Source organism: Anguilla anguilla, chromosome 8 (genome assembly GCF_013347855.1).
Source record: "Anguilla anguilla isolate fAngAng1 chromosome 8, fAngAng1.pri, whole genome shotgun sequence".
Classification (NCBI taxonomy): Eukaryota; Metazoa; Chordata; class Actinopteri; order Anguilliformes; family Anguillidae; genus Anguilla; species Anguilla anguilla.
The window spans coordinates 2,597,888-2,614,704 of record NC_049208.1 but is presented as its reverse complement, the minus strand read 5'-3'; the positions used below and the strand labels follow the sequence as shown (position 1 = coordinate 2,614,704).

The 16,817-nt window shown below is 47.3% G+C and overlaps 1 protein-coding gene across 1 annotated transcript in view; it reads left to right on the top strand.

Moving 5' to 3' along the window:
- Positions 1 to 16,817, top strand: part of LOC118233005 (probable G-protein coupled receptor 158) — a 69,804-nt gene that overhangs the window by 9,178 nt on the left and 43,809 nt on the right. The window contains exon 2 of the mRNA XM_035428293.1: positions 5,610 to 5,715. Coding sequence (XP_035284184.1) covers positions 5,610 to 5,715 — 106 coding nt within the window. The remainder of the gene's footprint in view (positions 1 to 5,609; positions 5,716 to 16,817) is intronic.

Genomic DNA, 16,817 nt, shown 5'->3' with positions numbered 1-16,817 from the left:
AATGCCTACATGGTTAAAGATTTATATCCTCAAAGGGACCAGAAACAGCATTCTAAAACAAAGCAACTTATGTAAGATGGTTGTATAATAGCAAGTAATGATTCTACCAGGATCCATACATTTATATTGAACCCTTTCATCTTTTATTCCTTAGTCTTTAGATTTATCACCCGTTCTGTTTTCCCTGACAAAAGGAAAGATACACGAGCACCTCCTCAGTACCATGCAAACCAGCAGACCTGACATCTTCTCTATATTTCAGTCGTATTAAATCTCAAGTTTTAATTATGATTTTAATTTTTGACATCAATTTTGATGGCAATTTTAAACTGAGCCAATATGTTCAGGCGAGGCCAGGAGGCTGGCTGAGTTTAGCTGGCAGGCACGGCTGGTTCTTGGTTCATAAATAACAGTGAGATTTTGGAGATGCCATCTTCTTTAAAAAAATTAAAAAAAGATTGATTTGGCACCCACCATGGGGCTGAACTTCTCCAGTTCCCTCCCAAATTTTGGAATGGCTAATCGTCTGCAACCGCAGCTGTCAAGTCAAGTCAAGTCAAGTCATCATTTATTTAAAGTGCATTTCACAGATGTCTCTCTGTGAACACTCTGTACACTTAAAAACCTAAAAGATGGTAAAAGTTAATACGTACATAGTGACTGGGCAACAGTATAACGACAATAACAAAACAACAACAACATCACCAAAAACAGCAAAACAACAAAACATCAAGTCAAGGGGGGGTCATACTGTGAACCCGACTGCTGATTCGGGAGAGTGTACCTTCGACATCCACGGTTTGTCTCTGAAACACGTGATGTCACCGGCTGCTTCATTTCACCCCTAGGACTACCGCTAAGCCAGTGGTCTCCAACCCTGGTCCTGGAGAGCTACAGGGTCTGCTGGTTTTTGTTTTCACCTTAAAATCAGCATCCAATTGAGACCCAAGACACCAGGTGAGTTGAGTTAACTGTGTAATCAGCTGCTCTAATTGATTCATGAAGTGCAGGGTGACTATGAAAACCTGCAGGCCCTGTAGCTCTCCAGGACCAGGGTTGGAGACCATTGCACTAAGCTAAGCTATTGGATGCTATGTTGTCTTTGCTACTTGCAGTAGGAGCAGTGGGCAGCCTCAGTGCACTGCCCCGGGACCAACGTCAGTTTAGAGGCCAGTGGTTTGGCTAGTGTTCCTAGTAAATGGTAAAATGGCAAATGGACTGCATTTATGTAGCGCTTTTATCCAAATCGCTTTACAATGGATGCCTCTCATTCATCCATTCACACACACACTCACAGTGAAAGGCTGCCATGCAAGTTACCAGTCAACTCGTTGGGAGCAATTAGGGGTCAGGTGTCTTGCTCCAACCGGCAACCCACCGACTGCCAGACAAACGCTCTTACCTCCTGAGCTATGTCGCTCCCAGATATTCCATGCGTGTCTTTCAGTGTGGGAGGAAACCGGAAATACCCGGAAAAACATCCCTGGCCGGGACTCGAATCTCCTTCTTGCGAGGCGGCAGTGCCAACCGCTGCGCCATGCCACCGCGCTACTGGAGAGGCGTTTCATTTTAAGGTGTGCGTTAGTACGTTTGTGTTCACGAGGGGGGGGGGGGCAAGATTGTTGTGAATTTAGGCGGACCTTGTTTTGACATTTGATCATCCTCCTCGTATCGCTGTTAAGTGAGTAAGCGCCGTGCTCTGATGACACTAAACACGACGGAGAGCAAAATGTCAGCCGCGGATGCCATCTGTAAACATGTCTAAATGTGGAACTAACTGCCTACGCGAGAACCCACACCACCTCGCTCCTGTCATCACTCAGAGAAAAAAGATCATAACCATAATGAACCTTCACAATAAATAATACGGTTTTTTCATTTAAAAATATCCAGTATTTTTTGTTGTTGTCATCTTTACTACTTGCTGGTTAGATATGAGGACTAACAATATTTCGATATATTAATTTAGTAGTTGAGCTGAGGGGTTTGGTCAATTGTGTATATTGGTGGTGTGATGCCAGAAAGGGGAATAGGGGTGCTGACCACCAGGGGGCAGCACCGGCCCTGTAGACAGGTATGGCTGCAGCTGTGGTTCATTGCAATCACATCAGCTGTGGACCATTACCTAATTATGGGATCTATAAGAGGCCTAGCTTCCAGGCCTAGGGGAGGGTGCTTTTAGATTGTGTTTAGTTGCTGGGCTATAGACAGTATGATGGTTAGGTTCTTGTTTTTGGATAGTTCCTGTTATTCCTTTTTCTTTGAAGGGCTTGGTTGCCAGATTGGCCTTTTTGTGTATTCCTAAGGGTCTTTATAACTTTGGTGTTTTGGACCAATAAAAGGCGGTAAGCCAAACTTTCTGTTTTGTTCCTGTCTGTCTGCCTTGTGAGCAGTGGCTGCATCACAATAGTTATTCTGTTTTTTTAGTGTCTGCCTGAATTATTGTCTGCCTCTGTTTTAAAAAGGTTTCTTTCGAATATCTTTTCTGATTTGAATTATAGTTATAACCAACTGTCAAGGTTAAGCTTTGGCACTATAGCTCTTATAAAGTTAAAATGAGTATCTTTATTCAAAATCCCCTCCTGCTCTAAGTTTTTTTTTTTTTTTTTTTTTTTTTTTTTTTTTTTTTTTTTTTTTTTGTTGCTGATATGAATGAGGTCTTTAAAAGAGAACATCAACACAAAAAAAATGTGTATTGATAGGCAAGGAGGAGAAATCTCTCATTTTACTTCTACAAATGTATTCCTGCTTTGTCACGGGTGAGTGGCGTTGCCAGCTTCGATCCAGTTCATCACTGATAAACAGGCTCTTCAGCTGAAACTTTCTGAAAGTTTTGGTTTTTTTTCTTTCCTCATTACGAGTCTTCAAAGGATGCCCTGGGGGCTCGGCTGAAACCTTTAAAGCCTTTTTATTCTTTCATTGAAATCTTGATTTTTTTTTTTTCTCTCCTCATTTAAAAAAAAATTGAAAACCGAGAACCGACTGAAGTGCCTCTCATTGTATTCCGGCCTCCCTGATTACCCCAGAACACAGACGGCAGGTTTGAACCACGATGCGGCCCGCTAGCTCTGGGGTAATGGACTATACACAATTCCACGCATTGAAATACACGTTGAAACCTATGGAGAAGACTCTGGGCGCTTCACGTTGTTCTAATATAACATAATATAACGACAACAACAGACAATTCAGCCCAATGATGCTCGCTATCTTCCTGACTAAATTAGTGCTCTGATTACCTACAGACTAGATAGATACTATAAAGCCGCGTTTCCACCGCAGGAACTATACCCCGGAACTAGGAACCTTTTGAGGAACTCAGTGCGTTTCCACCGCAGGAACTAGGGTCTAAATTTAGTTCTGGGGGCTTTGTTTTACCCCCCAAAACGTTCCTGCTCGGGGGGTAGTACTTTCCGAAAGTACAGGAACCTTTTGGGTGGAGCTTGCAGCGCTGAACATTTCTGATTGGTCGAGTACTCGTAGCATTTGTGTTGTATTTATTTTCCGCCATTACCCGCCATGTTTGAAAATATGCAGCGGCAAACCAATTTATTTTCATAATAACTTCAAATCAAACTTGTATGTTATGCGGCGCAGTAGCCTACTTTTGGTTATAGCCTGTCAACGTCTTGGAATTATAACGTGTGCTCTTCTGTTCTTTTCTTGCTTTAGTATTCGTTTTATAAAATGCTAAGCATTCTTGCTGGGACAGCATATTACGTAAGCTACCAAAACATTCAAACGGATTAATTCGGTTGCTGAATATTTTCTTCCGGATTTTCTTTGTTAGCCCGTTGTAATTGACTCAAAACGTTTGATACAGTTATGTGAGGTATGCGGTAGTTCTGCATAATTAACATTGGTGATACAGTACAAGCAAACTGGAAATCACCTTCCGCACTTTTTATCCGGGTAAAATAACAGGTTAATTCTAGTAATCTTCCCTTTAGCTTTTTCAGACTGCCGTAATTTTACTCAATTTACTGCCATTTTTCAATTCCACGAAAAGACCAGGAAGACTATGGACTAATTTATGGTGCATGGTTCGCATCTGGACGGCACACTTCGCTGCTCGGCTAGCAGTAACTTCGAAGGAAAGCAAACGGTGGCTGTACCACTACTAATTTACATTTTCACGCAAGTCCGAGTTTTCGTTCTATTCTTGTCATTTTGCGATTAGCCTATATGGAATTGACGACGAGAAAGTAATAAAACAGCAAATTGTTTACAACGTGTGCATGTTTTCTGCTGTTAATGAATGTGTTTGAGAGGATATATGAAAATCAATAAATACAAAAGTAACCATATATAGTCATTGTTGGTAACCCGTTGTATATAAGTGGAATAAACCCCTCCGGGCTGTCCCGGTTATTAGAAAATAATGTAGGCTACTTCGGTGGTAGTATGGGGTTACAGAAGAAATCATATGACAGATGGACCGACGACAACGTCAGTGGGCTAATTTGCCTAATCTTCGCGGTACTTTAGACCCCGGTGGAAACGCAGACAACCATTGGCTGAAGGAACCTTTTAGTTCCTGGTAAAGTCGTTCCTGGGACTGAAAGTTCCGGGTAATTTTGGTGGAAACGCGGCTTAAGAGTGTTTTTGTTAAACCATGAAATGCACTTTTTTGTACGTCGCTTTGGATAAAAGCGTCTGCCAAATGAACGTAATGTAATGTTAATATGAAAATATTGGGCACTTTCACAGTGAGATTGGTTTATTCAAATGTGCACTAATGGTGAACAGCAAGCAGACAGCGCGTGATTAAAACCTCATGAAACCAAAACGCATGGTCTGCATATGGCCGCAAGGGCACTGTCCACACAACTGTAAATTAGTTTACTCATGGATAATTCAAGTTATTTATTTATTCTCTTGCATCAGGTGCGAAGAATACCATCATAAATGGACCCTAAATCTTGGTCGAGCACGTGATCTGGATTAGTTTCAAAGAACAGCCCGGTGATTAGCGAATGGGCTTCGCCTATTTTTCACAGGAGAATAGAAAGAGAGAGGGAGGAGGGGAGAAAACATCCTGAGGAAGGTCATGGAAACGAGGCAAAGTCACGGTTAATGATATTCATCGTTAAAACAAACAGATATTAAAAGATGAGAGAACTGCAGGATGAAACGGAAGGAACGGCGTATTTATCGGGAAAGTGTGTGGTGAAGATCAGCCGTGAAGTATATGAGGCGGTTCTGATAGTTTTTTATTTATGCGATACTGCGTTCAAACTAATGTCATTTTACAGCCTGTCCCCTTACAAAAAGAAGGTTGTGGGTTCAAATCTCGACTTTTCTGCGTGGAGTTTGCATGTTCTCCCCGTGTCCGTGTGGGTTTCCTCCGGGTACTCCGGTTTCTTCCCGCAGTCCAAAGACGTGCAGGTTAGGCTAATTGGAGACTCTAAATTGCCCACAGGTATGAGTGTGTGAGTGAATGGTGTGTGTGTGTCCTGCGATAGATTGAACAGAACAGACGGGCCTGTCCAATCTATCGCTGGGATAGGGTCCAGCACCCCCCGTGTCCCTGCCCAGGATAAGCGGGTATAGATGATGGATGGATGGATGATAATGGTGATATTTTTGATCCCTCTGTCTCTCTCCAGGGGTGTGGTTCGGGTGGACGTGAACCTGCAGGACCTGGACATTGACCAGTGCTCTGCCAACGGCTGGTTTGCAGGGACACACAGGTGCAATTTAACCACTATGGAGGTGAGCCTGTCCTCTCAATGCTGGTGTTTTGAGGTAAACTGTTCTACTTTGTTTCTGAATATTTTACAATGATTGGAGTTCTGAGCTGTCTCATATTTGTTTGACCTCTAGATCTTCTCTTTGAAAATAGCTGCAGATGGCCAATCAATTTTCTTTGAGCGACTGCCTATCAAAAAATACTCCCTGACACACATGCAATTACTTTATGTTTAGGCAATATGAAATTGTGTGTGTGTGTGTGTGTGTGTGTGTGTGTGTGTGAGAGAGAGAGAGTGCATGTGTTGGTGTCAGATGTTGGGGTGTAAAAACTCAGGAGCCCTAAGCTCAGATGTTGGGGTGTAAGAACTTGGGGGAGCCCTAAGCTCAGATGTTGGGGTGTAAGAACTTGGGGGAGCCCTAAGCTCAGATGTTGGGGTGTAAGAACGCGGGGGAGCCCTAAGCTCAGATGTTGGGGTGTAAGAGCTCGGGAGCCCTAAGCTGAGATGTTGGGGTGTAAGAACTCGGGAGCCCTAAGCTCAGATGTTTGGGTGTAAGAACTTGGGGGCCCTAAGGTCAGATGTTGGGGTGTAAAAACTTGGGGGCCCTAAGCTCAGATGTTTGGGTGTAAGAACTTGGGGGCCCTAAGCTCAGATGTTGGGGTGTAAGAACTTGGGGGAGCCCTAAGCTCAGATGTTGGGGTGTAAGAACTTGGGGGCCCTAAGCTCAGATGTTGGGGTGTAAGAACTTGGGGGAGCCCTAAGCTCAGATGTTGGGGTGTAAGAACTTGGGGGCCCTAAGGTCAGATGTTGGGGTGTAAGAACTTGGGGGCCCTAAGCTCAGATGTTTGGGTGTAAGAACTTGGGGGCCCTAAGCTCAGATGTTTGGGTGTAAGAACTTGGGGGAGCCCTAAGCTCAGATGTTGGGGTGTAAGAACTTGGGGGAGCCCTAAGCTCAGATGTTGGGGTGTAAGAACTTGGGGGAGCCCTAAGCTCAGATGTTGGGGTGTAAGAACTCAGGAGCCCTAAGGTCAGATGTTGGGGTGTAAGAACTCAGGAGCCCTAAGGTCAGATGTTGGGGTGTAAGAGCTCGGGGGGGCCCTAAGGTCAGATGTTGGGGTGTAAGAGCTCTCTGCTCCGAGCGTTCCCGTTTCAGGCTGCGTCTCTGGCGTGTTTTTCCCGACGCTCCCGGTAACAGGAAGTGTGGAGGCTGCGGCGGGATCTTACGCGCTTTCATCGTCAGCGCCCCAGCGCATCGAACACGCTTCTATTTCTGGGTTTCTTTCGCGGGAGAACACGCGTTCCGCGCGCGGCACACCCCCGTTTAAGACGATCCCGCAGGACCACAGGCCAGAAGTGACAGATCTCCACCGCTGGAGCGATCTCCGCCTGTTTGCCGAACAGGATTTGAATACTTACCTCGAGGGTTTAGCGTCCCCGTGCTAAAAAGAAAAAAACTACAGATCCCAGGTTCGAGCGCTGGTCCAGCAGGCCGTAGATTCTGCAAGCTCATCCATGCGAAATGTGAGCGCTTGTGCTGCAGCGGGTTTTCCCCTGAACTCTGTGCTCCAGTTGGCCTACTTTACGTTTTGCGCTCACTGTACACTTTCCTGTTTTTTCGTCTGTACGTGTCTCTATTAATAGTCAGAGCTTGGTTAGCACACGGGAGTTTGTGTTTCCTCATCAACTGACTTGTAGACCATTCTAGAAGTTATGTCTCCCATTCACAAAGATCTGCCAAGTGTGATCTTCACACTTATGCACATGAGCACGCACACACGCGGACACACAGACATACACGCATGCACACGCACGCACACACACACACACACACACACACACGCACACACACACACACTGACACACACACAGACATACACGCATGCACACGCACGCACACACACATACACACACACACACACACGCACATACGCACACACAGCAGTGGAGTGTGGTGATGCCACCCCAGTGCTACTCTAGTGTGGGGAAGGGAGGGATTTTAGTCAGGAGGAACCTTCCTGTGTCCTTCCACACCAGTGACTCATCATTAGGGCTTCCACAGTGTGCCAGTGTGGGCTACACCCTGTAGGCTGAGGCCATGTCCAGCGCTGTGAGCCTGGCTGCTCTACAGTGCAGTGAAAAAGAGCAGCGGCTTGATATCGCACTGGTCTGTGATTACAGGAGAGCTCGGGCTGGTCTGTGATTACAGGAGAGCTTACACTGGTCTGTGATTATGGGAGAGATCGCACTGGTCTGTGATTACAGGAGAGATCGCACTGGTCTGTGATTACGGGAGAGCTCGGGCTGGTCTGTGATTATGGGGGAGAGATCGCACTGGTCTGTGATTACAGGAGAGAGCTCGGGCTGGTCTGTGATTATGAGGAGAGCTCGGGCTGGTCTGTGATTACAGGAGAGCTCAGGCTGGTCTGTGATTACAGGAGAGCTCGGGCTGGTCTGTGATTATGGGGAGAGCTCGGGCTGGTCTGTGATTACAGGAGAGCTTGGGCTGGTCTGTGATTACACGAAGAGCTTGGGCTGGTCTGTGATTACAGGGGAGAGCTCAGGCTGGTCTGTGATTACAGGGTCTGTGATTACGGGGGAGAGCCTGTGCTGGTCTGTGATTAAAAGGGGAGAGCTCGGGCTGGTCTGTGATTATGGGAAGAGCTAGCGCTGGTCTGTGATTATGGGGAGAGCTAGCGCTGGTCTGTTATTAAAAGGGAGCTCATGCTGGTCTGTGATTACAGGGGAGAGCCTGTGCTGGTCTGTGATTGGTTGGTTGCAGCCATTCTAAATATAGAAATAAACCATGAAACGGCATAAAAAATGCACAAGCGTCTCAATCTAAAATACATTCTGTATGTTATATAATATTGTGTATTTATATTATAAAGTATATCGATTGTGTTACCAGGTCTAGTCCATCTTCCAGAAACAATTCAATATATGTTCAGGGTTTATGGTTTGAATAAAATGTCTTTGGGTTATGATTTCATAAGAATTTTCTTATAGCTGGCGTGGAGTGGACCTGGCTGTAATCTATAATAAATGTCATGTAATGGATTGTAGCTAGAGTTTTAAATAATTAAGCGCTCTTTCTCTTTCTGTCTCTGCATTCCCCCCCCCCCCCCCCCCCCCCACCTCCCCTGCTGGGGGACGGGAGGCTGCAGGGCTCCGCCCATTTTTACGGGTTTGGTTTATTTTCTGTGTTTACTGTTTAATTTTCTTTTGTGATGTGATCTGTGTGTATAAGTGTGTAAGTGTGTGTGTGTATGTGTGTGTGTGTACGTGTGTGCATGTGTGAGTGTGTGTATGTGTGTGTATGCGTGCAGGTGTGTGTGTGTGTGTCTGTTAGTGTGTATGTGTATGTGTGCATCCGGGTGTGCATGTGTGTGTGTGTATGCGTGCAGGGGTGTGCGTTGCGTGCCTGTGTGTGTGTGTGTGTGTGTTTGTGTGTTCATGCCTGTGTGCGTGCAGATGTGTGAGTGTGTGTATGTGTGTGTATGCGTGCAGGGGCGTGCGTGCCTGTGTGTGTGTGTGTGTGTGTGTGTGTGTGTTCATGCCTGTGTGCGTGCAGGTATGTGTGTGTTGTCGTGTGCTGGGTCTGCAGACAGCAGTGTGACAGCAGGGGGTTCGTTTTTCAAAAATATCCCAGGATCCTTTGCGCTTTACCTTCTTTTTGTTATTGGAGTGAAAAACCCAGAATGCCTTTGGCCTGGATTCAGTCACGGATTCGCACTCTCCCTCTCCGATTCTCTAACTGGAGGAGGTGTTTCTGGTAGTTTGGGACATAGAGGTGGGGAGTGGAGGGGGGGGGGGGTAGGAGTTAGGGAGGGGGGCGGGGGGGTTCGCCCACTGAGTGCTTCCTATAAATAGAACCCAGTCCTGCGCAATTTCATCCCTGAAATTGAACAGAGCAGCAAGGCGGGGAGGTAAAAGAAAGAGAAAAAAAAACAACACAAAAAAAAGCATGTCACATTAAATCCCCTTTTTTCTGCGGGTAAAACTCTGTCATCCTGTTTCAGGACACAGACACACGCTGCAGGGGCAGCGGCTCCTGCCTTCTCTTCAAAGGCTCGGCTTCGACGGGACTCACGTCACACCTCCCGGCTAATTAATTTAATTTTACATCGAATTTACCACCACCACCAACGGGCCCGATTTCACTTTGGCCTGACTCCCACCGTCCCCCCCCCCCCCCTTCCCCACCCACCACCCGCCCCCCCCGGCTCCGCAGTCTCGCCGGCAGTTGGCAACGTTCGGGGGGGTGGGGGGTGGGGGCGGTAAGGCGCGTAATCAAATCTTGCGCAGGTGCCAGCCGCTTCGTTTGGTCCGTGACGTGAATCTTAATGGGCCGGCCCCCCGGAGAGAGTCTGAGCGGACTGAGCAGCACGTGGGAGGGAGGCGGGGGGGGGGGGGGGGGAGGGTTCAATTAGCGCGGAGACCCGCCAGGAGCACTCACAGAATAATAACGCACGGCGACGGCGCGGCGGCGACAGGAAGTGCCGAGCGGTTGCTAAGCGTGGCGGCGGCGTTCGGAAACCAGCGGGCGGATTACGGCAACGGGCTCCAGCGGGTTCAGCTCTCCCAGTGCATTATGGGACGCACCGTGTGGGGGGGGAAATCAATGAGTCATCGCACATGTTCATTGTGCTATTTTATACAGTTCCCCCCCCCCCCCCCTTGGATTCATTCAGTTTTTTATCTCCCTGCAGGGTTTCAATGGAAAAGCTCTGCAGTGTTTGTGTCCTTAATTACTCTGTTTGAGTTGGTTTAACTGGATGGGAACTGAGAGATGCCATTGGTCTGGTCTGGTGTCCTATCCAGAATGCCCAGCATGCTCCACAGGATAGTGGGATGTTCTCTGGTCATGTGATCACCGCTTTTGTGACGCATTGCTAATGCGGCTGCCTCTTAAGCCAGGCCGGGTCTTCTGTGATGAAGAGATTTCGGTCTCAGTGGGACTCGCCTGGATAAATAAGGGATGAATATTAAAATTAAATATGTTATCGTTGACTGAAATTCCCCCAACAAAATCTTGAAAATTATAAGATACCTTTCTTGGGGGCTGTGGCAGGGGAAGATGGCTGTGCCTGAAAAAAGAGAAGAAGGAAAACTTAAGTGTATTAAGACCTGGTGTGCAGACAATTTAGATCCATGCTTTAATTTAGTGTGTCCCAGGACTGACCCATGGGGTACGCCACACGCGGCAGGTTTCATTCTGGCCCGGCTCTCAGATAATTGGCTGTTAGAATGCCGGTGTTCATTTGACATAATTTATTAAGTGAAGCAGTGAAGCAGCGGCTACGGCTGTGCTAATGCTAATAACAAAGATACAGCAATGTTGTTTTATTGAAGCATTTTAAAATTATATTTGCTTGCCCCGTAGACACGTTTGGGAAGTGATCTCAATTAAGTCTAATTAGTCATTCGGTTATTTACTTCTGGCATCAGTGAACAGTGGGACTACTGATAGCAGTGAAGTTGAATCTCTCTGTAGTACTAATTATCTGGTCTCATTCCAAACTCCTTACGTGTTTACGTTTGGTCAGAAGCTTTTGGGCTCACTACACAACGCAGGAGGAGTCCTTTGGCATCACTTCCAGATGCCCTCGGTATCTCATAGATTTCAATGGAAACCCTCAGCATCTTTATGCTGTAAACATTTCATATTGACATGAGGGGTAAACAGGTACAGTGCATCTTACCAGATCTTTACATAACCAAAAATTACAATCTAATATACATGCTATGATTTCATAATATTAAACATCGCTCTTTTTTGCATTTCACAATTCAGGAAATAAAAAGATATCGCTTTCCACCATCTTGTTTACCCTTGGCGTCACCATAAAGAGGCTGGGGGGGGGGGGGGGGGCGCCGAAAGGGATGCCAGGGATTCAGTGTATGACGAGTTGGGAATGAGAACACGTTGGCAGAAAAGCACCTGAGGCGGCCTGTGGGAAATTAGGGAATTAAAACTGACTGTAATGGAATGTGACTGTATTTTTTAAGCTCAGCTAAAAAAACCAATGATGAGGGTGAGGTGTGGGCCCCTGGGGAGGTGTGGGCCCCAGAGTGAGGTGTGGGCCCCTGGAGGAGGTGTGAGCCCCAGAGTGAGGTGTGGACCCCTGGAGGAGGTATGGGCCCCAGAGTGAGGTGTGGGCCCCTGGGGGTGGTGTGGGCCCCTGGGGTGAGGTGTGGGCCCCTGGGGTGAGGTGTGGGTCCCTGGGGGAGGTGTGACCCCAGAGTGAGGTGTGGGGCCCTGAGGAGAGGTGTGACCCCAGAGTGAGGTGTGGGGCCCTGAGGAGAGGTGTGGGTCCCTGGGGGAGGTGTGACCCCAGAGTGAGGTGTGGGGCCCTGAGGAGAGGTGTGGGTCCCTGGGGGAGGTGTGACCCCAGAGTGAGGTGTGGGGCCCTGAGGAGAGGTGTGGGTCCCTGGGGGAGGTGTGACCCCAGAGTGAGGTGTGGTCCCCTGGGGGAGGTGTGACCCCAGAGTGAGGTGTGGGGCCCTGGGGGAGGTGTGACCCCAGAGTGAGGTGTGGGCCCCTGGGGTGAGGTGTGGGGCCCTGGGGGAGGTGTGACCCCAGAGTGAGGTGTGGGCCCCTGAGGAGAGGTGTGGGTCCCTGGGGGAGGTGTGACCCCAGAGTGAGGTGTGGTCCCCTGGGGGAGGTGTGACCCCAGAGTGAGGTGTGGGGCCCTGGGGGAGGTGTGACCCCAGAGTGAGGTGTGGGCCCCTGAGGAGAGGTGTGGGTCCCTGGGGGAGGTGTGACCCCAGAGTGAGGTGTGGGGCCCTGGGGAGAGGTGTGGCCCCAGGGTGAGGTGTGGGCCCCAGAGTGAGGTGTGGGGCCCTGAGGAGAGGTGTGGCCTGCATGTTCTTGGCCTCAGGATCAGTGACCAGTGAGATGCTCGCTTGAGGTCTTTGTGAAATCGTTAAAATGAAAGCTAAAAAAATAATGCAGGCGGCGTGTGAGGTTTATCCGTCTTAATTTCTTTTTGAAGATGAACGATTTATCGTCTGACTGGGTTCAGGGTGCAGGCACTGATGTGTTAATGGGAGCTGCTGATTGGCTCCCTAAATGTTTTACTCGCACCATTAACTTTTACGACTCGATCGAAAGAGACAGCGGCGCCGCATTTCTGCTGATATCGTTCTGAAGCCAAAGAAAATAATTATTTTTCGATTAAATAAAATAAAGCATTTCTCTTGCTCTACAGGTGGCCTTTTGTCTCTCTTCAAGATGCACGGTGCGTCGGTTTAGCTCTCTGTTCACCTCTCCGAAATCAAATGCCGTGAATTACTCGGGTATAGAAAGCAGTCTCATCTGTGCAGGACCTGAACCTATATATGCATATATTTTGTGAAAATGTAAAAAAAAAATATATAATAATAATAAAATAATAGAAGGTAATCCTTCAGCCAGATAATTGCCTCTATTCAAAGCAGCAGCCCACCGTTAGTTTCCAATACCCAGACAAACGCGAGTGACTTGCTCTAATGGCTCTGTGCCGGGGCCAGGTGGCGTATAATTAGGTCTGTAGTGCCTTGCACCCGTGTTTGTCTTTGCCCCCCCCCCCCAGTTTCGATCTGCTGTCGACAGGATTGTGATCCTGGTGGGGGGGGGGCAGTGTTGCGGGAGCGTAAGGAGTTAAGGGGTTAAAAGCTAATGTCGATTGGTGGGTTGACACTGGCCTGGTCGCCCAATCACAATATCCCGTTTCCTTTATCTGTAAAAGTGTTGTGGGCTAGATTGTCGTCGTACAGAAATCGACTCATCTTTGTGATATTCCATCAATATTAATCTAGTGTCAGATCATAATCCTTTGGAAAAGAATATTTGAAATGAAGGTTGTTTTCAGCCACAAACTTGTGCACACCTGGTGCTACTTTTTTTTCCCCGAAGAACCCTTTGTGGAAATTGCTATTCATCTTTTTATGCCAAAGTACTTCTTTCTTTTTTTTTTTTTTTTTTTGTGAAGTTCAGAAAATGTCTGTGGACTAACCTGCATGGCTATCCTGTACCACATTGCTGCAGAATAAATGTGGATCAGGATCAGTAGAATGATATATGCCGGTAATCACGTTTTATTAATTGAATTCTGTCATAATGAAAGTGATGTTTAACAGGGATTATTATCTCAAATGCCAGTCTGGGTTGTGATGACTTTTAATAATGTTGGTGAAATAATTACAGGACACCCCGGTGTTTAGCCTTTGCCTCTGGCTACATTCGTAAAGGGCATTACCGATTTCTCTCTTATTGATGGTCGCTGTACCTGAAATGCTTAATTAAAGCGCCTGATTTAAGTGCCTGTGGGCATGCTTTCGGATTCCAGCTCATACATTTATGATGCGTGTAGCCATTAAGTGCACGGAGTTTAGTGGGTTATGCCTGGACTGGTAACTTGACTTGACAGTTGGAGCTCAGGTCATACATGTTAAAGTGCAGTTCCCACACTGGAGCAGGGCCAGAATGATACACTAACTTCAGTGGAGGATACCTCTCTAACGTTCCCAGATTTAATATACTCTTCAGTGAGGTGCGTGTGTAAAGTGCATAGAGAAGTTTTTACCTGGATGCTTGCTTAGCTCTCAGTCATAAACGTACAGATCAAACCAAAAACAACAACAACAACAACAAAAAACCATTCTTGAGAAAATAAAATTGTGGACTGATGTGGACTGATGCTTCCACTCACATTTGAAATACTGACGTTTCAGGAATGATAATAATCAAACGACTTAAGTTATTGATTGAGGGGGTGTCTCGTGGCGTAGCCTGTAGAGCACTGTCCACATGCTCATTACGAGCCGCGACGTCGGCGGTTCGAGTCCCGACCGTGCGACCCTTTGTCACACGTCTCTCCTTCTCTCTTCCCCTGCTCTTCCTGTCTCTCTACTCTGTTCTGTCCAATAAAGCTGAAAAAAGCCCCCAAAAAAATGCAGAGGAATATGGGACACAAAGACAATATTGGAAAATACTGTGCGTGTTTTCGCTACGTGACTGCAGTGACTGACTATTCATTTTGTCATTGTTTGGGCTACGAACGGCCTTCACCTGAGGGTCTGATGCCTCAAACTGGAGATTAAAATGACTGTGCAAAGGAAGGACATGATGCAGCGGATTGAAAATGCCCCTCCGCTCCTCGTCCGCTCGCTAATTGCTCGGTGCGATAAAAGGACGTTGCTAAAAAAAATTTTAAAAACGGGCACAGTATTATCACTGTGAATCTAACGCCCGTCCCAGTCTGATGACAAACTGTCCGTGTGCTCTGCAGCGAGAGAACGTCTGGCTCTCTGGCACGTCCAAATATGGCACGTCTTTTACCAGGACAGACTGCACAGTACCTCTTGCATCATCTGCCCCCCCCAAAAAAAACAAAAAACAAACAAAAAAAACGTTTTGGGCCTACTCAAGACATTGCTAGTCGAGCACAGAGCATCAACTTTTCAAGGTCACAGGAGCCCAGAGCGTGGCTGGACACTACCATCGCTGTTGCCTAATTTTATGGTCCACAGTGCAATTTGCACACTCAATTTGATTGGGTGGACTACTGAGATCACATTCCCATGGCACGAGTCACTGTTGCCGGGGGCAACACCGAGCATGTATTATTTTTTTTTTTTGGATTGGTCGTTATTGATGATCCTCTGGTGAAGTTCTGGGGGTTCAAGGAATTAACTTTAAGATAAGATTTTTTTCGAGCTGTGAGATGCCAGCCCAGTACTGTGTTCAATTTTCAGTATCTTCATCTCATACTATAGACTAATGCTCTGCTGCAGTTGTTTACTGCTATCATACAGATATCTAACAAATGGAGTTTATAGTACCTTTGCTGTAACAAACACCATTTCCCGTGTGCGTGAGTTACGGGGGCCATGTTGAAATGCGAGGGAACAGGCGCAGAGACGACGGTTGAAAAAACGAAAGCGGACGAGGACTCAGAGTCGCTGTGGTTACGCGTTCCGTGGTGACCTGTACGATCACCGGAACTGGCCATCCATCTTATCTTTCATTAATAATGAATATTGATCTCTCCCCCCACCACCCCCCCACCACACCATTCTCCAGGGTCTGCTATGGTGAGCGAGCGTGGGGGGGGGGGGTTCTTCACTGTGCCCACCCCCCTCAAGTTTCAGTGTCCGCAAAATATAATTTAACGCGTCTCTCCGGTGATACCTCGGCCTAGCCCGGTTAAAAGCCCTGCTCTAATAGGCCACATAAATCCACCAATAAGAAGGTGGATATACTGTAAACGCGCCAGGAAGTTTTATTTAGACACAACGGAGGCCAGTTCATATTTTTTTAAAAGCAACTGACTTTTTGTCATCTTTAACCTAATGAAGGTTTAATAACTGAACTTTTGCTGCCCCCCAACATATTTCAATGGTTAATTCAGTTTAAATTCTGTCACCGACCCTTCCCCCACAACACTCCCCCCCCCCCCACACACACACACACACACACGCCCTACCCCCTAACAAACACACACCCTACCAATGGCAAAACTAAGAAACGTGCGATCTGTGAGTCTGAGAAACACAGACAGGAGAGCTAGCGGGCTAGAGGTATCAGTATCTCAGATGATTTATTTGAAAGCCAGACTCAATAGCTGGACTCAGTACTCAAGTTTCTCGCAGGAAATGAAATCAATCTCTCAAAGGAAATGACATTCTGACATTACGACATCCCACAAATCAGCCCCCCGTGCCAAGAGCTGGAATTAGACGCAAGGTTATTGACCTTACGCGTTGCTATGCGTTGCTATGCGTTGCTATGCAGAGGAGCGCTGGTGGGGCAGTACGCTAGCCTCTCGTTAAGTCATAATTTTAAGGATGCACCGTTGCTTTTTGCTGCTCTGCATTCCGATGTTGAGGTCGGGTGGTTTTTTTTTTAAGAGGGTGCTCTCCGGGCGTCGACGGCGACGCACTAAAAAAGATGTACGTTCCCCTCGTACGAGGGGCACAGACGGCGTCTGACAGGTTTCGTGTGACGGGAATATCAAGCGCCCCCCCATTCCGACCCCCCCCTCCCCCCCTCACATTCGGGGAGCCGAGGCCTGGCTCTGATCCCGCCTCCTTTTTTTTATTTCGATGATCTGACTCACGCCCCGCCAGATGGAAGGCACT